At 34.8% G+C, this 24,665-nt stretch overlaps 1 protein-coding gene across 1 annotated transcript; it reads left to right on the top strand.

Annotated features, from left to right (window-relative positions):
• The first annotated feature begins 5,013 nt into the window (after positions 1-5,013).
• LOC127081845 (acyl-CoA-binding domain-containing protein 1) lies at positions 5,014-10,993 on the top strand. The gene is made up of 6 exons (XM_051022070.1): positions 5,014-5,878; positions 6,241-6,346; positions 6,513-6,616; positions 8,900-8,991; positions 10,342-10,439; positions 10,625-10,993. Exons 1-6 carry the CDS (start codon positions 5,370-5,372, stop codon positions 10,799-10,801), a joined length of 1,086 nt encoding a protein of 361 aa, XP_050878027.1. The 5' UTR covers positions 5,014-5,369; the 3' UTR covers positions 10,802-10,993.
• Positions 10,994-24,665: the final 13,672 nt, after the last annotated feature.

Genomic DNA, 24,665 nt, shown 5'->3' on the forward strand with positions numbered 1-24,665 from the left:
GCTATTGTAATGATCTTTCTTTTGTCAACATCATCACTCCACAAAAAAAAAATCTTATCCATCTTTCAATGTCTTGCAGCTACTTCATTGGCCAATTATAAATTTGCATAGAATGAAAAAACATACTTTTCACAATCGATTTAGCTAAATGTAAGCTACCTGCCAAAGATAAAAGGGAAGCCTTCCAATTGGAAAACTTGTGTTTTGTCCTATCAGCTAGAAACAAAAAGTGTTTAACTTTAGGCTTTCCCTAAAAATTGGAACACCAAGGTAAATAAATGGAGGTTTAGCCTTTTCAAATCCAATAATATAAGCCAATAAGTTATGCCTATCGTGGTTCATAGCTCTTGCATATATTATAGATTTTTTGGAGTTGCAAACTTGGCTTGAGAATTCTTCATATCTTTTGAGAAAATGGTTAATTGATCTAATGGACTTATTATCCCTTTACTAAAGACCATAATGTCATCAGTAAAAAGAGAGTTGGAAGGAATATTGAACTTCATAATACCATCAATGAGCTTTACCTTTCCATTAGAATCTAAGTTGGTGATTCCTCTACTTAATACATCTTCAGCCATACAAATGGATCTCCATGTCTCACACCGTTGAGGCAGGAGAATAAACCAAGTTTCTTTCTATTCATTCATAGTGATAACTTACCCGACTTCAAGATGACAATAATCATGATGCAAAATTTTGGGGAAAAACAAACTTGGAAAGGACCTTAAATAGAAAAGGCCAATGTAAGGTATCAAAATCTTTGGCCATATCTATTTTCAGAGCAACATTACCACCAAAAGACTTATTCTTATTGAGATTGATAGCTTCAGAAGCAAGACATTTTCCATCACCGATTTTCCTGCCAATTATAAACTCATTTTTCTCTTTAGAAATGATGTGAGGAAAAATAGATGCTAACCTGTCATATATGATTTTTGTAGTGATTTTATGTTTAAATTTAGCCAGGTCTATATGCCTATATTGTTCAATAGTATTTGCTTCCTTGGTTTTTGGAACGAGGACAAGAGTGTTGGAATTAAAGTAAGGTAATATCTAATCATCTTGGAAGAATTGAGTGACTGCATTTATAACATCTTTAGCAATGATATCCCATTATGTTTGAAAGAAATTTTCTCCAAATCCATCAGCGCAGAAGCACTATCTCAATTAAGGTTCCACGCTGCATTTTTAATCTCAATACTTGAAGGTAGGTTAGTCAATATGTCATTGTTCTAGTCAAAGATTAAAGAAGGAATAATTTCTTCCACCAAGCCATTTTCCTACAAAATAGAAGGAATGTTAAAGAGAGCTTTATAGTGATTCACAATATGAGACTCAATCTTGGAAAGATCAGTTGTGGCAACCCTCTATATAGACATAATGAAGTGATTTTATTTATAGACCTTAATGTCTTATCTCCGAGCCCTCACTTGAAAATAGCCATGATACTTATGAGTATGCCATTAATGTGAGAGAGAATGATTCTGATCCTCAAGTGTGTTTTGGTTCTCAAGTGTGTTTTGATCCTCAAGTGTGTTATGATCCTCGAATTTCGTGTAGCTACATCAATGAATATAATATTCATTTTCCCAAAGCTTGGTGACCAAGTAATGATTTGTGTCCTCAAGTGTGTTTTAGTCCTCAGGTGTGTTTTGATCCTCGAATTTGTTTGAGTCTCCGTATTGCTCTATGTCACATTAATAAATATAATATTAATTTCCTCAAACCTTGGGAACCAAGTGTTTGAGTCCTCAAACTTGTCTTGGTACTTGCATCTCCAAAAAGATAACTAATATTATTCTTTGTGTACTTGATGACATAAAATGCATAGTATTTTATCACATCACTATTTAAAATACCTTTTATGTTACTTGCTGCCCAAGTAACTTCTATATCCTCACACTTGTATCCTTATATGTTTGTATCCGCAAAGCTTTTATCCTTGCAACTTGTATATTCGGTGCTTGTATCCTCATTGTTTGTATCCTTAAATACTTTTTTCTTTTCTTTTCATAATGCGGAATGATATTCTTTTAAGGATTATTATACCATAGTATAATATCTTGAGTGAGAATGAATAAACCTGTTTTATTTATTTCCACTCAAGAAAACACATCAAATAACAAATAAGATCATAATCTTAATTATATTTACATAAGAGTTTGTTATCTTTAAAATATCAACAAAAAAATTGCTTAACACATTTTTTATTCTAGCATGTATGTGAAAAAATCTGGTGTTCCTATCTCTATTGGTGCACAATTGATTTTGGGAACTTCCTTGAAAAAAAACCTTCCATATTTAAAGTTTCATTCAGTTTGAGTTATGCATCATTTTCTTGATCTTGAAGGAAATCGGTGCAACTAATATAGCCAATACACTTTTGAATGTTACTAAGATTTTCTTAAGCTAATTTGACATTTTTCTAGACATTACCAAAGTAAATTTTATTCCAATACTTGAGTTTAGCTTTCAGAAGCCTCAACTTCTTATCAAGGATGTACATGGGAAATCCATAAATCTTAGTTGCCTAGTATTTAGCAATGATGTCATGATAATATTTGTGTAGAGTCCATATATTGAGGAATTTGAATTGAGAGACAAATTGAGTTTCATTAACCAAAAATGTTAGTAAGATGGGATAATTATTTGATTTGTTCTTGATGAGAGTGTTATAAGAAACTGAAGTACAAGAATAAAGTCATCTGAAATTTCAAATTGTTCTATCTAATATTTTTCTATTAATGCCATACAACCTATACCATTACTCCAAATAAAATGGTTCCCCGTAATAGGAAGGTGGGGTGTAATGATTTGTATCTGACCATGCATGGAAATCCTCCATTTGAAATTTTGCATGATAGTGATTTCGATGATTATGATTAGCGCCAATGATTGCATTAAAGTCCCCAATAAAATCCCAAGGAATATTAAGAATGATTAGAGTAAGACTATCCCAAAATTTTATTATAGTAACATAATTAGTATAAGCATAAACTACAGAGATACAAAAGTGACATTATTTAAGAGAAAGTAAAAGAAACATGTTGTTAATCTCTCCTTAGAATTGTTAGAGACATGTCAGCTTTAGAAATGCACCAAATATTAGGGAGAATAATGTCTCTATCATTCAAAGCAAACACCATCAGACAAAGATTTTTAATCCACTATTTCAAAAAAGTTTAAGAATCCGTCCAAAGTTCAGCTATTAACACTATGTCATGTTTGTTAACCAAAATGATCCTTTTTAGGACCAATTTAGAAGAGGCATTATCAATGCCTCTTATGTTCCTGAAAATACATTTCATGTAGAATGCTTAATAGGACTAGGTTGAGACCTAGTAATATGATTTCTTTTGGAGTTCTTCCTTCTTGTCTTATTTTTTGACTCCACCAATTTGAACCTCTCATTTTTCAATTCTTCTTACTGATCTGCAAGATTAGCCCTATAGTTTTTCAAAAACTCCTGAACCAAAATTGGTTGTAATTCCATTTGAGTTTTCAAAACCCTTTCATCTTCAATTTGTGGCATCCACAAAATTAAGATTTAGAGCTGCTATCAGTGTCTGACTTTTCAGGTACAATAACTAAAGGGCGAGTGGATTTATCTATTCCACTTGTTTCTCCATCAAAGGCTTGATGCTTTTCCTTGAAAGGTAAGTCAACAAAGTTTTCCCTGTTTACCAAGTCAACTGTCTCAACTCGTTTTTCCATTTCTTCTCCACACATGTTTTCCTTAAAACTTCCTTAGCTTTTCTGTTTCTTTATCTTGCATATTATTTCTCTTGCAAATCTCTAAAATACACCCAATACAACCGCACAAAGTACAAAAATCTGGAAGTCTCTCATACTCCACTTCTACAAAGAATGCAAACCTTATTCTTTCAACCAAGATTTTGTATCTCAATTTCTTGGGTAAGTATAAATCCACCAACACCCTTACATAGTGTCCAAAAGATATATCAGATAGTGGTTTTGGAAGTCGAGTCTATACATATTGAAGTTCCAATGCTACTTGCTATAACGAAAAGGATTTCAGGCCTCTAGTATTCATGTGGTAGACCATGAATTCGAATCCAAATCTGTGTTGAAGTTTGATTGATGGTAAAAGGGATGAAATCCTTGGTCCAGGGGAAGAGTTTTAGGGATCCAAGGTTGACATTCCAAGAGTTAGCTGGCTTAACTCTTTTGACATTTTGGAAAGCATGAGAAGGAAAACTCAAAGAATCTTTTGCCTAAAGATGTTAACTCCAATTTTCCAATGGATGTCCAAAGATCATTTAGCCTGCCGCACAAGTTAACAACCATTAATGGTGTTGATCCCTTTGAGCAAATGATTCTTCCATGCAGATTATCTTTGTAGGCTTCAAGACCAAGTTAGTATTCTTCCTCAAGAATAGAGATTGCAATGTGACCATCCTTAATGCATGGAACCTGAAGCTGACTCAATGAAATGTTACATACATTACTAACCTCATGTGCAAATGTTTTGTTAGTAGGAGAGGGGTTTTGTGACCATATTGCTTGTCGTCACCACTCAGGCAACATATGTTTCAAGAAAGATTTAGAAAAGAAGATATAAAATTATTGATCTAACTCTAATAAGATGAAAACAAATGAAAAAGATGATAAAAGAATATGCAAGTGTTTTTCATGGTATCTCTTTCGCCAGAGCTCAAGATATTTCTAAATTTATACCTTTATATCTATATAATATATATTAGATATTTAAATTTATATTACATAAAAATTATGTTAATTAATTATTAAAATATATTATTAATAAATTATTTATATATTTGAGTATAAGTATTCGTTTTTTTATTTATAATTTAATGTGTTTTTTACACATATTAAATGTTAAAACTTTGATTTTTTTACGTTATAATATTTTTTAAATATAATACTTTATGATCAACTGATTTTTTTTTTATATATTTTTTGTTAGAAATGGAGATAATTGGAACGGATATACTAGTAATAAGTTGGTGGATTTTTCAAGAATAATAAATGATAGAACGAAACAAACTTTCCGTGACATCACCGCTGATCAACAAAAATATCGAAAATTAATCAACGCTTCCTTCCACGTGTTGATGGCGTTTCTCTAGAACCCACACCAGATAACTACCTCAGGCGCCAACAACACCAGAGTATTTCTGTCTTGCATCACTTCTTGATCCAAATTCCATTCACAATCTTCCTCTTATTATTTCCAGCCCTTTAACTCTCCTCTCATTAACAACGCAAACAGGGTTTTACTTTTAGTTTTCCACACTCAATTTCCATAAAACCTAAGTTTTTTTTTTCTTCTCATTCCCAATATTTTTCTAGGGTTTCACTTTCATTTCATTTCATTCACAACCATGGGTGGTGAGTGGCATGATTGGCAATCTCTTCTTCAATCCATTTTCATCGGTCTTATTTTCTCTTACTTTCTCGCTAAGCTCATATCCATCGTCGTTTCTTTCAACAACGACAATCTCACCATCACCCGCAACACTAACATCGCCGCCACAGAACACCACGACGATGCTTCCAAACACGACGACGTCGTTTCCGATACCGGACACCGTTTCGAAACTGCTGAACGTGAGTCGGTCATGGCGGAGCAAGGTAGCATCAGAAACGAGAGCGTTGACGGTGGTGATGAGGATGACTATGACGACGATTGGGAAGGTGTTGAGAGTACTGAATTGGATGAAGCTTTCAGCGCCGCTACTGCTTTTGTTGCTGCCGCCGCCGCCGATCGTCTCTCTCAGAAGGTTTCTAATGATATTCAGCTTCAGCTTTACGGGTTGTATAAAATTGCCACTGAAGGTCCGTGTAGCACGCCGCAGCCTTCTCCCCTCAAAATGACGGCTCGTTCCAAATGGTATTTGTTCTTTCTTGTAGCACTTGCTTTCTTTGAAACTGTTCTGTGAGAGTTTGAATCTTGTAGACGACAAAATAAAGGAAAAGTTTTAACAGTAAGCGACATAAGTAAAGGAAAGTGTTAATAACATATATTTGGAATCTTTTGTTTCTGCTGGTTTATGAGTTTTAATTACAATGTTTTTTCTGGCTATGTTCAAATAGCAAACTCAAATGTGGGATCCGCGGTTTTTGAGCTTATTTTAGGTGGAATTATGTTATTAACTTCAAATTTGGGAGCCTAATCGTGTTGGGAATATTTTTTAAATTGTGATTTTGTTAACTGTTTTGCTTAGATGCTAATATCTCTCCAACCCTTTATAGGCAAGCGTGGCAGAAATTGGGTGCTATGCCTCCGGAAGATGCAATGCAGAAGTATATTGACATTGTGTCAGAGCTATATCCTACTTGGCTTGATGGTGCACCTTTGGTGAGCTAATGAACCGGTTCTTGTGTTCTAAATGGATGAATCACTGATTCTTTCATTAGATTTGAAATGAAAGTAGTATGTTTATTGCTTACATTGGTTATGTGTGTCTTTCTGTGTTGTTTTTTATCCAGTCTCTAACTACCTAATCCTTGTTGTGTATGTAAAGAGAAGCAAAACCGGCGATAGTGGGGGCCCTAGTTCAGAGGCCCGGGGACCAATGGGACCAGTATTCAGCTCTTTTGTTTATGAAGAAGAATGCAGCAGTGATTCGTAAGATTTTGTAAAATTCAAACTATATATCCGTTTTTGTGCATATATCTACTTTAGATGCTACACGTTACTAATTTGCTATGAATTAAATATAATCAATCACCTTGATGGTTTCTCAATGCTTTTCCCGTGATTAGAATATCTACTGTAGATGGCCACGCGTTACTAATTTGTTATGAATTAAATGTATTTGCCTTGATGTATTCTCGATGTTTTTCCAGTAATTAGATTATCTACTGTAGATGGCCACATGTAATTGCCTTGATGTTTTCTCTATGTTTTTTCCAGTAATTAGAATATCTACTGTAGATGGCCACGTGTTACTAATTTGTTATAATTAAATGTAGATGCCTTGATGTATTCTTGATGTTTTTCCAGTAATTAGAATGGAGGGATGTCTTGAATTGGTAATTCTAATAGTTTTGATTCTTTAACCTTTTTTGGTACTTAGAAGGTTTATGAATCATTCTGGAGCGAATTCTTGCTCCATGTAAAAGGCTCCTCTGCCCTTTTTTGGTACTTAAGAGCATAGTTATTAATAGTGGCAGCTCTAGGCGCTATCCCGAGATTCTCTCCTGGTGCGGCAACCCTCCGCTACCGAGGAGGGGCGCGCATCCCAGTTTTGGATAGCGGTCGGAAAAGCTGGGATAGCGGGTCGTGGAAGCGGAGCGCTTCCCGGTCCGGAGCGGCTTTCTGCTTTTTGGGCTTTTTTGAAGTGAGAAAAGACCTTTTTACCCTTACAAAATTTTAAAATTGGAAAATTGATTATAGTCGTTTGTGTTTTCTCCTCTTTCATTTGCGTTTTCACCTTTCTCCATCACGTTTCTTCTGTTCGCAGCTTCTCTCTATTCTTCTATTCTTCTTCTCTACTTCTGTTTTCTGCATTTCTATTTTGTTCTCTATCCTGTTCTTCTCTATTCATTGTTTTTCTATTAATTTTCAAGTTTTTTTCCCTTTCATGCATTGCTTTTTTTTCTTTCTTTTAAAATATTTTGATTATGGGATTAATGTATATATAGATTATTCATAAAATTAGTCTAAAAAGTTATTTAATCTACATTAAATATATAGGTAGATTATTCATATAATTAGTCCAAAAAGTTATCCCGCTATCCGCTATCCCCGCTATCCCATTTTTGGGGTCGGCCGCTCCGCTATCTGGGATTAATAACTCTGCTTAAGAGGTCTACAGATCTATATGGAGTGAGACTAATCCTCGCTCATGTACAAAGGCTCCTCTCCCCTTCTTTAATCTTGTCTTTGCTCGCAGTATTTACTCTGAAGGCTCTGATGTGATCCTCCACAGTTCCTCTCTCTTATTTTGGGTCGTTATATATTATACCTTTATCATCTATGATTTATTATTATTTAAAAAAAAACAGACTGCATTTGGGTAACATGAACACACATTTTGCTGCTTTTCTTGAGACTGCTTGGTTCACATTTTGTTGCTTCTCTATCTTTTCTTCAACTTAAGTTATTTTTCAGTTTTTTCACCTCGACTCAAATGTAGTTGTTTCCCCTAATTTTGTCTTGTTATATCCTAGGTTTAGGATACACTTGAAGTGATGGTAGGCCTTGTCGATTTGAAACCTTACAAATCAAATCCTTATGTTAACAGAGCAATGATAATATTGTTTTCGGGTTCCAGGGATTAAGACAGCCTTCTGTAATTTGATTAATTCAATATATTTTATGGAGTTGTGTGACTGATTTTTATATAAGTGATTGTATTAGTTTCTTGTATTGTCAACTCTAAAGTTTCCATGTTTTTTCATGATAGTGGGTAGGATTGGATAGCATAAAATCGTTGGTTTGCTCCTTTGAAGAGTCCTTTGCTTGACCATATTTGGCTCCCCTCTAAAATGAGTGATTTACTTTAGAGGGTAAAGTAGGACATTCTAAATTGTGGGTGAGAACGTTATACTAAGTTTACATGCATAACAAATTATGGATATGTTAAAATATTAACATTGGTCAGAATTTATTACTTTACCCTCTGAACCAAGAGATCACTTTGGAGATGCCAAACATGCTTGATAAAACTAATACACATCCTGCCGTTAATCTATTTCATATTCGTGTCTCGTCCTCCTTTTGCATTGCCTTTTTTTAACACTAACCACGGATTCTCACCTATACATATGATTTCTCCCATTATTTCATTAGTAGACTTTATGGACTGATCGCAAGGTTACTTTATTAATTGACTGACATTATTTCCCTATGATATTCCTAGTACCAAGGGTATCTATTGATGTTTCATTATCTTCTCCTTTACAGGAAAATGGATGCCATTCACGGATTTGCTAGAGAGGGAGATATGACTAATCTACTCAAGTGTGTTGAAAATGGAATTTCAGTGAATTTGAAGGGTGAGTTATTTAGATTTTTGCTTTTCCAAGTGTGTACATTATTCTCCGGTGTGCTACAGATTGTCAATAGTTTTTTTTATCTCCTGTCTTTTGGTTTTAAAATAGAAAAAGCCCCTCATTAACAGCTTTTAGTCAGTGCAAATCGCCGACTTTAGTATGGCATCATAAACTTGAAATTTAGCGGCATTGCATGACAAACCCTAACACAAGCATATGCATGCTGCAATGTCTTGGAATTGTTTAACAACTATGTTAGGTGCTATGTCTTTCTTAAAAAGCCTCATTAATTGGCTTAAAGGCTTATTTGAAGATAGAAAGTTGACTGATAACTGAATTGGCATTTTTTTAAACAGCCCAAAAATCTAAATATATTAAAGCAAAAGACATCTAATCCAGCACTTGACCTGCACCAAAAAGAGAACAAAAAGATTACAAAATAAGTCTAGTGGTACACCAAGGCACTTTGACGGATTGATCCACCAAAGATTTTAATTTACAGTCGAAGCCCTAAGATTTTAAGTTATAGTCGAAGCCCTAAGTTTTTAAGTTATAGTCGAAGCCCTAAGATTTTAAGTTAGAGTCAAAGCCCTAAGATTTTAAGTTATAGTCAAAGCCCTAAGATTTTAAGTTATAGTCAAAGCCCTAAGATTTTAAGTTATAGTCAAAGCCCTTTGCCTTTTCTTTAATCCACCACCAAGCATGGATCTTCATTTCATCAATAATCACATCCATATGTGAATTGACATTAAAAGGAACTGATCTTGTTGGCCATGCTTTCTTTTTCATTTCAGTTATAAAAAATTAGCTAAAGTTAAGAATATGTTTTGCCTTGCCAAGCATCAAATTTCCATTTTGGCTTTTCACTCCCACTTGATTTCTCTTGCACCTTTGTACTTAGGGAAGTTTTTGATGTATAAGTAGCTATAATCGGACCATATATTTCAGGTCTTCAACAATATCTTCCTTTAAGAAATGGTTGATTTCGTAAGAAAATATTTATAAGTTAAATTTATAAATGAAGTTAAGTTTATAGTAAAAAGTTAAATTGCTAATGTGTCGTGAGATAATGAATCTTATAGTCTTGTAGCCCTCTTACTAATTTAGACGTCCTTTATCATTTTTTGCGCTGAGATATCATAAAGATTTGTCATTACATCAATCTATATTTGGATTGTAGTTAAAAGTGTTTATCTTGATGACCGTTAAAGTCCTATATGTCTTCTGCATTCTTATTGTGATTGATTTTTCTGTCTCATGCTTCATAGGGTTATCAAATAATTATTTGCTTTAGAATATTGTGATTGCTTTTTTTTTTGTTTTGACAACATGCATTTTTTAAAATGTATTCAGACAGTGAGGGCCGGACACCATTACACTGGGCTGTGGATCGTGGTCACCTTAACGTCACAGAGCTTCTGCTCAGCAAGAATGCTGATGTAAACGCCAAGGTATTCATCAATATATGTACTTATGCAGCCCTTCACTAGCTTTTCTTATGTTCTATGGAACCTTAATTGGATTTTTGTTATTCCCCACTTCATATGTTGGATAGGATTTTCTGCATTTTTTAACTATTGACACTATGTCAAACTCAGATTTGCTGCTTTCTGATCTTATGATTTCTATTTTGAAGGATAATGATGGACAAACTCCTCTGCACTACGCAGTAACATGCGAGAGAGAAGCCATAGCTGAATACTTAGTGAAACATAGTGCAGACATCAATTCAAAAGACAATGAAGGCAGTTCTTCGCGTGACATCTGTAGTTCCAAGTGGCCGTTTATGCAGCATGAGGAAGAAGCAAAATGATTGTTTGCTTTGTATGTTACTACTTTTGACTAGTACATCCTTGCCCAAATCCATTCAGGATGTTCAGGATGTATGTGTCCATATAACTCAATTTTTTGGCCCTTACTCTTGGTATGTACCCTTTTCACCGTAGTCTACACCTATGCACCGTTTAGGTAATGGTTAAATGAAGTATATTATGTTTTGTTGTTACTGCAATTGATATCCAAATATGCACATGTGTTGGGTGGTTTGCCGAAAGGTAGGATAGTTTAAACGAGGTTATCATGCTAGGTTAGGGGTAATATGTTTGTGTGCGTAAAATGGAATCTAAATTTCCTCTATTTGCTAGAGAAAGGTAGGTAGAAATGATGACTTGATAGCATTTATTATTAATAAGATATACTTTTTAAATTAGTGGGTCCTATTTAACATTTGTGTCTATCTATCTATCATAAGATGAATTAATAAGATTTATCAATAAAATATACTTTTTAAATTAGCGGGATCTATTTAATATTTGTATTTATCTATCTCTCATAAATAAAACAAACCCAGATAAATCTTGTAGTAAATAAATGTGATCCATACACCCAGCTAAACCATTCAGTAAATAAATGTGATTCATCTGAACCGTTTTTGAAGGTTACCCCACCTAATAATTTATTCCTATAAGACATCATTTTAAATAAAATTTTCACTTTAATTGTCTTTTCTTTTGCACTATGCCTCTAGTTAGGTTTTTGCATGGGTATTTTTTTGTGTGGAGAATATACACTCATACTAGCAGTAAGTGATGAGAAAAAATATCAATTAAAGTGAGCATGAGTAATGGTAATGATAATATAATATACTATCAAAATTAATATAGTGGATTAATATATTGGATCATGATCTATTCAATGACTTCATCTAATAGTCAAAAACAATAAAATCACAAGTTCCGAATATGAATTTAATAGAGTGGATTAACATGACAATGAAGTGGGGTTTTAGAATTTCTCCAAATCAATGTCAGCTCATAAGTCATACTCATATCCAACTTCTTCTACTTCATAGTTTATTGAAAATTTGTCCCGCGTAAATGTCATTGACACTGATATCATACTTACTACTTATGCCCACAGGAATAAAGTAAAAACTAAAAGATGAAGCACATCATCTGCTCGTTACTAAACCTGAAAAATTATTTAAATACGTAACAAAATAATCCCAAGCACTCATTACTAAACATGAATATAAGTGATGTATTTGACTATGAGAAATAAATAACTCATTTAAAAGAAGTTATAACCGTTGAATGTAATCAAACCTTCAAAATTAATTTGAATTTGAATTTGAGTTTGAATGAATCTATATAAGTTCAAACCAAAGTGAATTTGTAAAAGATTTTGAAATTGAAAAAGTTAGTTAGAAAATCAATCTCTCTCTCTCTCTCTCTGACAATTGATATCTAAAGTTCCAGTTTGATTCGTAGAGAAACACAAGTGTAATGATGTGTGTGATCGATTTCGTTTATGAAATTCACGTTGAACTGAAGTTCTAAATCGAAGATAATCATATGTCTTGATTCTCAGGATTTTGGAAACACGAGTGTTGGTGAAAATTGAGCATTTTGCACAAGAACGGAGATGAACTGAGAAAATGGTAACTTGAACACTAAACTTCCAGTATTCAATGGAAAGAACTAAAATCGGTGGTCGATTCAGATGCGTGTGTTCTTTGGAGCTTAAGATGTTCTTGATCTCGTCAATGACAGTTACATGTTGGTTGTAGAAAATGCAACAAAAGCGCAAAGAAATGTGCAATGTGAAACAAGGAAGAAGGATCATAAGGCGATGTTCTATATCCATCAGTGTGTGGAGACACGGGTGTTTGAGAAAATTGTTGATTCGACGACGACGAAGGCGGCGTGGGATACATTGATACGATGCTATGGTGGTGATGCATCAGTGAAGAAAGTCAAGTTGTAGCCCATACGCAAGCAATATGAAAATCTCAGCATGAAGAACAATAAGAAGGTGTCTGATTACATCTCCAAAGTGATTGTAGTCACGAATGAGATGAAGTATTATGAAGAAACGCTCTCTGAACAAGTAATCATTGAAAAGGTACTGAGATCACTTACTCCTTAGTTTGATTACATAGTTGTAGCCGTAAAGCATCCTAAAGACACTAACACCATGAGAATTGAAGAGCTTCTGAGTAGTTTAGAGGCATAAGAGTTGCGTATGACTGAAAGAAACTCTAAAAAAGAGTTAGAACAAGCTCTGAAATATTAGACTCTGAAAGCTTTTCTAGCAAGAAGACCCAGAAGCAAGCATGGTTAAAGAACAAGAAAAAAATGTGATAGTGGTGTTTAGAATTCAGAACTCTTCTGATAAGAAACATCAGAATGTTTAGAAGGGAAAAGAGAAGTTTGACAAGAGAAAGATTTAGTGCTACAGTTGCAACAAGTTTGACCATTTTACTGCTGATTGTTGGTCAAACAAGGTTAACAAGGGTTAAAAAACCAACATAGCCAGAGGAGATTTTGATGATCAACCTGTGTTGTTAATGGCATCTGAGAATGTAGGTGGATCAATGGTAGACTGGTGGTATATGGACATTGGCTGCTCAAATCACCTAACTAGAAACAAGCAATGACTAGTTGATTTTGACTCTGGTAAAAGGACCAAGATCAAATGTATTGATGATGAGCATCTAAATGCTAAAGGAATGGGAAGTGTAAGAGTTAAGTTGAACAATGGTAAAATTGTATTGATCAAGGATGTATGGTATGTACCGTTCATGACATGAATAGCAATCTGATGAGTGGAGGTCAGCTGATTGAAAAAGGATTTTCAGTAACCATGAAGGACAATCTCTTAAAGTTATATGATTGTATTCATAAGCTGATTATGCAGTATGAACTGGGAAGAAACATGACATTTAAGGTGAATGTTGCAATATTAGACACTCAATGCCTTAGTGCAAGAAGTGCTGAAGGGGAAAGTGAGTTGTGGCTCAAGAGATTGGGACATTTGAACTACATAAGCTCATGGCATCTGAGTTCTAAGAATCTAGTTCATGGAATTCCTAAGATTGTGGCACTATAGAAATTATGTGATATATGCATGAGAGGCAAGAAACCAAGATTGTCATTCTGATCATAATTGCCTCAAAGAGCAACTTATGCTTTGGGTGTGGTTCATTTTGATTTATGTGGTCCATTTGAGGTCCCTTCACTTGGAGGGAACAAGTACTTCGTGTCATTTTTGGATGAGTTCACAAGAATGACATGGGTAGAACCCATTAAGTTCAAACATGAGGTGTTTGTTGAGTTCCAGAAGTTCAAAGTGAAGGATGAAAATCAAAGTGGACAAAGGTTGAAGATCCTCGGAACTGGTGGTGGAAGTGGGTTCAACTCACTCAGATTTCAAGAAGTTCTGCGAGGAACATGGTATGAAGCATGATGTGACTGCTCTATACACTCCACATCATAATGGTCTTGCTGAAAGGAGACATAGAACTCAGATTGACATGACAAGAAGCATGCCGAAGGAGAATAATCTTCCTAAGCAATTGTGGGATGAAACAATTGTTACTTCAGTATATGTGCTCAATAGATGTCCAACAAATAAGTTAAAGGAAGTAGTTCCTATTGAGAAGTGGACTGGAATAAAGCAAAATTTCAACCATTTCAAGTTATTTGGTTCGTTATGTTACAAACATATACCAAATGCTACTAGAAAGAAATTGGATGACAAAAGCAATGTCATTTTGCTTATAGGTTACCATATCACTTGTGCTTATAAGCTCTATTGTCCAGTCACCAACAAAGTTGAAGTCAACAGAGATGTCATAGTGAAGGTATCATAAGCATGGATTGAAGCAAGTTTTAATCCAACTCTAGTGTAGTGTCAACACTTGAGTTTGATTCCGCCTCTAAAGGAGATTCTGCCTCTGAAGGTGATTCTAACTCTAAAGTAGAGTCTGAATATGAAGATGAATATAAATCTGAAGATGAGTCTGCTCTGAAGGTGAGTTTGTCTCTGAAGGTGACTCTGAAGTTAACTTTGACTCTGATGATGGATCTGAATCTAAAGGTGCTATAGCCTCTAAAGGTGGAAGTTCTGATGGTAGAGCTTCTGAAGGTAATCTAGCTTATGAAGGTTGTCCATCCTCTAAAGGTAGTACTTCTGAAGTTGGAGCTTCTTAAGGTGGTCCTGCTTCTGAAGGTTTCCAGAGGCCACATAAAGTTAGACAGATACCAAGGAGACTTGCAGACTTTGAATATCTACAAGATACTGAGATTAATTCTAAAGGAGAAGTCACACAGAGTGCCATGGTGGTGGACTCTGAACCTGTCAGCATAAATGAGGCTCTGAAGAAAAAGGTGTGGGAGAAAGCCATTAAGGAAGAGCTTGAGGCCATTGAAAGAAACAAGACATGAGAATTGACTATTCTACCTAAAAACAAGAAAGCCATCAGTGTGAGATGGGTTTTTAAGATAAAGTTGAAGCCAAATGGTTCAGTTGCTAAGTATAAAGCAAGGTTATTAGTTGGAGGATTCCTACAAAAGTCTCATTTAGACTACTTTGAAGTGTTTGCAACTGTAGCTAGACATGAAACCATAAGGTTGGTTATTACAATGGCTACAAATATGAATTGGACTCTGATACACTTAGATGTAGAGTCATCTTTTTTTAATGGTCCATTGTAAGAAGAAGTTTATGTATTACAAACTGCTGGATTTGTGAAACAGAGTATAGAAGGGATGATGTACAAGCTGCATAAGGCCTTGTACAGGCTGAAACAAGCTCCAAGAGCTTGAAATATGAAGTTTGATTCATTTTTCAAGCATTTGGGGTTCAATAGTTTTGGAATGGAATATGATGTGTATGTGCAACATACTTCTGATGGCAATATAATCATGGTGTGTATTTATGTAGATGACATACTTTTGACAGGAAGTTGTACTTCTGAGATAGACAAGTTCAAGAAGGTGATGATGAATGCATTTGATATGAATGACCTTGGAAATATGGTATATTTTATAGGGATGGAGATTTTGCATTTTGAGAAGGGAATTATAGTGCACCAACTGAAGTATGAACTTGAGTTGCTGAAGAGATTTGAGATGATGAATTGTAAGTAGGGGTGTTCAAAACCAAACCAACCCAATAGAAAACCGCAAACCAAACCAAACCAAATCGAAACCGCAAAAAAAAGCATTTGGTTCGGATTCGTTTGGGTCATTTTTTAATAAAACTGCACGGTTTGGTTTGGTTTTGCGGTTTGTATTTTGCAAACCGAACTAAACCAAACCAAACCGCATTATGTTACAACCCAAACTTCACTTATCCCACATCCAACCCAAACCTCAAACCTAGTATGCCTTAACCTTACAACTACAAACGATTTTCTATTAATCACACTTAGGATTTCAATTTCAACCTTCTTAAATCTCTCATAATAGTATCACACACTCTTCTCATTTTCTTTTCCATGTAGGTCTCACATATTCTACTATAATAAGTCATCTATTATGTTCTTTCTTTTTTATCTTTTATGTTACTATTTTCTCTTCCAATTATGTTTTTATTGCACTTTTCTTCTCAATCTCGCATCTCTTATGTTCTTTTTTTTCATCTTCTCTAATCTCTCATCTCATATGTTTTTTTTATTATTATAATGTCTTTGATATTATTTTATGCTACTATTTATATTTGTCTTTTATTCCACTTTTGTCTAATCTGATTTTTTGTATATTGAATGAAACATTTTTGTCTAAATATGATGAATTTTGATGTTATTTAGTAATGTATGAATGACTAAACACAAAGTTATGTCATTATTTATAGGAATATATATGGCTCAATAAAAATATTATAAAAAACCGAACCAACCGAACCAACCCAAACCGCATTGATTTGGTTTGGTTTGGTTTGGTTTTATTTCTAAAAGCCAACCGAACCAAACCGAACCGCATGCTTATTTCTCTTGCGGTTCGGGTGATTTTTATGGGAAAAACCGCTCAAACCGCACCGCGAACACCCCTAATTGTAAGTCAATAATCACACCTGTTGAGACAAATTATAAGTTGGACTCAAATGATGATGGTAAGGATGTAGATGCTACAACCTTTAAATAGTTGGTTGGTTGTCTAAGATATCTGTGTCACATCTAAAAAAATACAATCCTACGCAAGGCGTTTGTCCGCTCGTGGAAAAATGATTCGAACAGATTCTCCACCGAACTTTATTTATTCCAAAAGAGGAAAGAGAAAATATTGATAAAACCCTTAAGAGAAAATAAATGGTCTTTGCAACCAAATTCGGGTTCGAGAGTCGAATACGCAAGTGGAAGATATTAGCATCTCTCACGTCCGTTGTACTCAATGTGAACCTTTTAGTTAGATTTGTGATTGAATGTTAGTGTGATGTTAATTATTTTCTTTGATTTATTGAGCGAGAAAAAGAAAGAAAATATTTTAGGTTTTTTTTTTAATGTGTCTGACAAGATTTCTAAATCCTGCTCCTATGTATCTCCTGGTGCGATAGAGAACTCAAGGTTACGTAGTTCCTTGTAGCAAATAAATATTTGTTAGTTTCTTTTAAGGAGTGATCTTTTAGACATATCTAGTGGTTAAAACTTTACTTGTTGCTCGCTTGTAGGCTAAAGCATTTGTTTGTTTCATGTCGATATGGATAACACATACTCGTTTCAGAAAAACTGTTTTCGAAGTCGCGCAAGGGCGGAAAACAAGTTTGATTTGTTTTATTATGTTTTAGGTTTGGAAGATGAGTATTCATGACTTATAAGCGATTACCAATTGGGCCTAATAGTCGGAACTATGACTGGACCTTTTACCCATGTAGTCTTTTTCTTTCCAATTTGTTGTAAACAAGTTTTGGATAGTTATAAGTGTTTTAAGCGAAAGGCAAACACTTGAGATTGCAAGCTATTAAAACTTGGGCTTAGTGTTCGGGACAATGACTAGACCTTTCACCTAGGTAGTCTTTTCCTTTCGATTTATTTTGAAAAGGAGAACCATTTGTATTTTTGACAAAAGATGAAGTATTTATGACTTACAAGCGATTTCCACTTGGGCCTAATACTCAGGACTATGACTGGAACTTTCACCCAGATAGTCTTTTCTCTCATTATTGTTGAAAGTGGTCAAGGTATGAGTTAGTTGTTTTGAATTTTATTATGAAAAGGACTTGATGTTGGGTCAAGCGTTTATTTGCGTTGAGATACAAAATGAGTTATCAAAATGGGTTACGAAATGATTTGAAGTCGATAATGGAAATGGTTTGATTTGGGAAATTGATCGACGTTGGATCAAGCTTATTTTTGTTGTTTTTGAAAGTGATTGATTTTACGTGATAAGAACAAAATAAAGGAAAGCTTTAAAATTATTACACGTCACGGGCATGGGGATACATTTTGTCGAATGGAAATATAATAAAGCGATTAAAATACAAGCCCATTAAACAAATGAAAATAACAAGGAACTTATTGTAAGAAGGCTCAAGAGAAAGTCAAGAGACAAGATATAAACTGAAATCTAGAGTACTGAATTCAGCTCTAAACTAACTTAAAGTGAATTTATGTAGGAATCACTCTATAAGAAACTAAGCTAAAATGATATTACAAAGTTGAATTTGCAACACAAAGAGAAATCCAACAGTTCGATAAACTATATACATTATTTTGAACGAATAAATAAACTTAACTTTAAGTATTAAATTTAGCTCTAAGTTAACTTAAGGTGGATTTACGTAGGAATCGCTCTATAAGAAGCCAAGCAACCGAGTATCTGCATCCAAATGATTTTCGAAAACTTAATTGGATTTAAACTTTGAAATCGCAACGCAATAATAAACTAAACAACAACATCAAATACATGCATATATTTACATGAAGATAATCCGAAATAGAATATTACACCTTCTGAATGAATATAATTTAAAGGTGCAATGACAATGTTACATTAATATATCGAAAGAAGCATAGCAACATATGAGTGTCGAATCAGCGAATCAAAATCCGATTTACACATTGTAGCAAAATCAAACAGCAACAACACAATTATTTACAATGTTCAACATGTTTACAGATTATTACTGTCTCAAATACAAAATCGAATTGAAAACTAAATGTGACAACCAAACTAAGAACCCAACGACACAACACAAAAATGACTCGAAATCGAAAAGTTACCGAAACGACGTTGTTAATGCTACCGTTGTTCAAGATCTTCCCTCCTCCATGAATGGGCATAAAGTGAGCTGCTTGTGTTTTTGATCTCCATGAATCCCAAACGGAACATTCATAACAAAATAGTAGTCACCACTTATAGAAATGAAGACGGTGCTGCCATCGAAACAGGAGCACCTGAGTTACCTTTATTAACATGAGTCCACTATTCACAACAAGGCAACACATGTGCTTGTTAGTGCAGAAAAAGGTTATTGACATGTGAGTGAAAAACAGAAAAGTGAGTTATGTGGATAGTTTCATTCACCTCACCGGCAGGAGTTAAAGTGTGGTAGAAGTAAAAATGTGGTAGTGATGAGTTCGTGGGGAGGCTTTCGTTGGCGGTGCTCAAGAAAGGGATGAAGGTCGAAAGTTTATGAACAAAATAGGGTTTTGTGAGTGATTGTTTAAAAGGTAGAGAAATGAGGTTTATGAAGGTGGGGGAAGTCGTTGGTTAGGTTGTGTTTGAAACGATTGAGTGATGTAGATGTGTTTGTGGTGGTTTGAGTATAGGTGTATGAGGGGCTGAGTAGAGTTGAAAGGGATGGCAGAGTGAGTATCTGAGAGAGTTGAGTTTGGTTATGGAGGATGAGGGTGGAAGAGTCTGGTTCTCGTGGTGGATTGAAGAGATGGAAGGTGGGTTGAGTTTGTTACATGGTGGATATTGTGTAGTGTATTTTGAAGGAGTAGCAGAAAAATTGAGTGAGGGAGGAAGAAAAGAAAAAGAAAGTCGTGAGAGAGAAGAAGAGCAAAATGAGAAAAATGAAAGTGTTTTATTTTTTTTCCATCAGCGAGACTACCCTTACCCTTTTATTTTGAAATTAAACCAATAACCAAACCCTGAGCACCACATGTCACCAAATATATGGATCTTTTTTGTGCTGCTAGATGGCTAAAACCGTGTGGGAGTGGAAGAGGACAAGCCGTTTTTCTATCTTTTATTCTTTATTCTTCTTTTTATTTTGTTTATGAAAAAAGTTTAGTAATAAAACAACATAAACTCAACTTAATTATTAAATCTATTAAATTTCTCATATTATTTTGACATAAAAGCAAAAATAAAAGGATAAAAAATAAATAAAAATCTAGCGCGAAAATGTTCAAAAGATTAAAATGAATTCACCAAAATGATAAGCGTGAATTAAACTTTTGGAAAATATATAGGTTTTGATCAAATTTTGAAGTAAAAAATGTCCGGTTGAAAATGCTCAAGCTGATCAAAATGTGACTGAAAAAGGAGTCGAAAAAATAAAAGGAGCACGCCAGGTTAAACTACACGAACCATAGATTAATAAAACTGACGTCTGCAAGGTCGATCTTTAAATTTTCCGCCCTCTAATTTTACGTTCATTTGAGAATTGATTCAAACGTTTTACATGTAAAACCAAATATTTATTCTAGTCGACATTTTAAGCATCATGCAAAATGAAATGTATGCTAAGCTATGCAGATGATGCAAATGTTATGATGCTTATATTGATTTATTGATTGAGGGTCAAATTTGGGGTTTGACTGCTGCCCATATTTAAACATCTTTCAACGGAGGATATGAAGAATTCTTTGTCTTCAAATCATCATGGTGAAAGATAGTTTAAATACCAAACAGACCCGAAATTTTATCCTCTTATATAATGAAATGATATGCTTATGGTTATGAATAAAGTGTACTGAGACTAAGAAATACTCTTGATTTCTTAATCATCATATGCTATGCCACTTTAGTGGGGTTGAATTTGTTAAAAAGTATCATGTTTGATTGTTATTCAAATGTTCTTCGTTGGAGGTAGACTCCTTTGGGGGAAATGATCATATTCGGCTGCTTTTGGATGAAGACATCATATTCAACTATCCTTGGTTGAGAACTTCGTATTCAACTGCTCTTGACCGAAACTATTGCATCCAACTACTCTTGGTTGTAAGCCTTGTGTCCAGCTACTCTTGGCTGAAAGAAAATCTTTTGGGGAATATAAACGATTCTCCGAAGAATAACTATATATGGGACTTGCTGGATATTAATTGAGAGTGTTCAATGAAGCTTGTCAATTTGGGAACTCTTGCCGTCAGGATTCACTGGGGAAACTATTAATCCTAAAATAACCCTGTGAATATCATAGGGACTTGCTGAGGATAACACTGCTAGGGATATCATGCTAGGAATATTGCTAAGCTGAAGCTTGCCTAGAGAGCTCATGAAGCTTTACTAGAGAAATTTCCAAACGAAAACTCTGCGGGGGAACATTTCATGGGAAAACAAGTTGAGTTATGCTAACATTAGAGCTCTCTTGGGGAAGTATCAAATAACTCATTTGGGGAAAAAAAACTTGGCTGGAGGATCAACACCGCCATGGACTGAATTCTGAAAGGCTCTTTCCACTTACATTAAGAGTTATATGGGAATAACACTTGAATCTTGACCCTGTTGAGGATTAAATTGGACTTTCTTGAGAGGTCGTTGAATCCGACTGAGGCCTACGTGTGTATGGTGTCAGTGGGCTGATCGACCAATGATATTCATTCATTGAGAAAAATATTCTATAAAAGTTCTGTTGGGGAAGACTACTACCGAGGTTTGTTGGGAGATACCTGTTGCCGAGGTCTACTGGAAAATCTTCTACCAAGATTTGCCTTGAAATCCACTGTCGAGATTCACCATGAGAAAAATACCTATTGTCTAGGTTTAAACTGGGAAATCTTTTGCCGAGATTAACTAGGGAATCTATTGTCGAGATTCGCTGATGGTCATATACCTTCTACCGAGGTCTATTGGGAAATATCCTGCCCAGATTAACCATAAAATCTACTATCGAGATTCTGTTGAAAAAAATACCTTATTCTGAGGTTTGATTGGTAAATCTTATGCCGAGATTAACCAGGGAATCTACTGCCCATATTCACTTTGAGAGAAATACCTAATGCCGAGGTATACTAGAAAATCTCCTGCAAAGATTAGCCAGGGAATATCCTGCCAAGATTCTGCTGAAAAGATACCTACTGCCGAGGTTTGACTGGGAAATATTCTACCGAGACTAACCAGGGAATCTACTGCCGAGATTCACTTTGAAAAGATACATATTGTCGAGGTATATTGGGAAATCTTCTACCGATATTAACTAGGGAATCTACTTCTGAGATTCACTTTGAGAGAAATACCTACTGCCAAGGTCTATAGAAAAATCTACTACCGAGATTAACCGGGGAATCTACTGCCGAAATTCACTTTGATAGAAATACCTATTGCCGAGGTATACTAGAAAATATAATGCCGAGATTAACTAGGGAATCTACTGCCAAGATTCACTTTGTTGAGCGTAGAGTAGCTGACTATAGTGATAATGACTGTCTTCATAAGCAGATGAGATATGGTTCATGTTATGCTTATGAATGAATATGCTTTGATGTGCATTTTTTATGCATAAAATGTTATGTTTAATTGGTGTAGTACCCCACACTTGTGGGTATATTACACATGCAATGATGCATAATAGGTAACGATTGATCAATGCATGTATGTGTGCCAACTGAATTGGACTTTGAGAGATGTCAAACGAGGTTTAACTTTTATTTTTCAAGATTGATTTTCAAGGCTCCATTCTATGAGAATATGCCAGATGAATGCGATGATTAGCATGATGCTAGAGTGAAGCGACATGGTTAATGCATGAGGGTGATTTATGCAATGACTTAAGGGTTTCTAATAATCCCCCCATGGTGGGTTGGAAGAAAGGGTTCCTTTGCAACAAGGTTTCTTTGTCAAGGGAAAAGGTTGATGGAAGTTAATTTCCAGCATGATTTCCTGACACTCGTCTCGAAATCAACGATTGATGATGCATTACAAGAATCTTGCTTGAGTAGCTTCCAAGTATGGAGAGGACTTTCCCTTTTGTAGCTCTATTTCCCCAGTTTGTTGGGTCTTTTAAGAGATTCGCCTCAATACGAGCTTGGAAACAACTTGCCATGACCTAATCTTGAGATGGCTTGCCCCAGTATTTGAACTTTTCAAGTGGTGATCCCCAGATTGACCAATTATTGGAATGGTTTGCTTTGATTAGCCGACCTTTGAAGAGTGGACTTCACTATGCTCTTTATGGTAGCTTGCCTTAGTCTGAGTCTTGAAACGATTTTCTCTAGGTTGACTAAATCTTGAAACAATTTATCCCATGCTAACTGATATTCTGAGGGATTTTCTCCTGACCACAATGTCTTTTGACTACTTGTCCCTAGCCAATAGGGTCCTTAGACAGTTTTCCAGCTTGGTTTCTCTATAAATGATTGAATTCCTCGCTGATTTCTCATTGTTGGAACTTCCTTGATGCTAAGTGCTGAAAGTTACAGATAAATTTGTTTATTCAAAAATGATAATTTTAATGCAATGCTTATGCAAGTTTTGAAATCAACGTTATTATTGAACTGATGTGATGTATAGTGAATGAATCACTAGATTATTAAAAGTGTGAAAGATGATGTGGGAACTTGATACCAACACAAATGATTAAAAAATATCTATGAGTCAGGTTAACATAACCTTATTGTGTATGCTTTCAAAAGAAACCATGCTTCAATTAGGTCTTTTGAATGTTGTAACGTGGCCTGGTTCATGGTTATTGAACAAAAAGGGTATAAGGCTCAAAATTCAATTTTAACCTATAACACCCTAATCCCCGACCCGATATTTAATAAAATAATCCAGATAACAATCAAGTATTAGAGTGTCACCAAACATAAAAACTTAAAATACCAAAAATTCATGCAAAATAAGCAACTGAAATTAAACAAAGTCCGACATAAAGTCTCAACAGCCAACTCCAACAAAACGAAACAAAACATAAATGATTAAATACGTTCCAACCCCAATGCTACATATCAAAGAGACTCTTATAAGACCCAATGATAAAATATAAAGGGATCAAATTCACCCCTTAACTCATCAACTACTCTTGTGCCTGATTTTCAGTACTCTCGAGGAGCACAAATTGCACAAAAACAAATAGGTGGTGAGAATACATTTAACAAATATTAATAGTGAAATTTAATAAGATAGTATAGTAATAATGAGTATAATAGTGTACTTAATCACACTCAAACACAATCAAACATATCATAATGCAAATGCAATGCAATGTCGTCATCTCTACCTCAAATGCATGTGGTACCAAAATCATTGGAATCAAAGGTATGTTACCAATATTCCTATGTCTCTGGTTCCTCTCTGAACCGTGTCCCTCTCTGGGAGTGAGACCGCCATAGTCCCTCTCTGAACCAGACTATCACTTGACTGAAGTCCTACCTATCTCTGAAATACGTGAATGCATGATGACAACAACATAACCTGCAACATAATCATCATCTCAAAATCATAACAGAACATAAGTCTCAATCATTCACAAAAGGTTCTACTCTTGAACCTGTAATTCTCCATACTCGGCCACCACTGTAATCCCTCTATGGATTACTATCCTTAAAACTCCATTCAAAATCATCACTATAATCACTTTTTGGATTACTATGCTCAAAACGACATTCGATGTCATCACTGTAATCCCTCTCTGGATTACTCTACTCAAAATACATTTTTTAAAAATAATTCAATTATTTATCACAAAAGGTAACTTTATATTATTACCAATTATCCTCAACTCAC

Source organism: Lathyrus oleraceus, chromosome 5 (assembly GCF_024323335.1).
Source record: "Lathyrus oleraceus cultivar Zhongwan6 chromosome 5, CAAS_Psat_ZW6_1.0, whole genome shotgun sequence".
Classification (NCBI taxonomy): domain Eukaryota; kingdom Viridiplantae; phylum Streptophyta; class Magnoliopsida; order Fabales; family Fabaceae; genus Lathyrus; species Lathyrus oleraceus.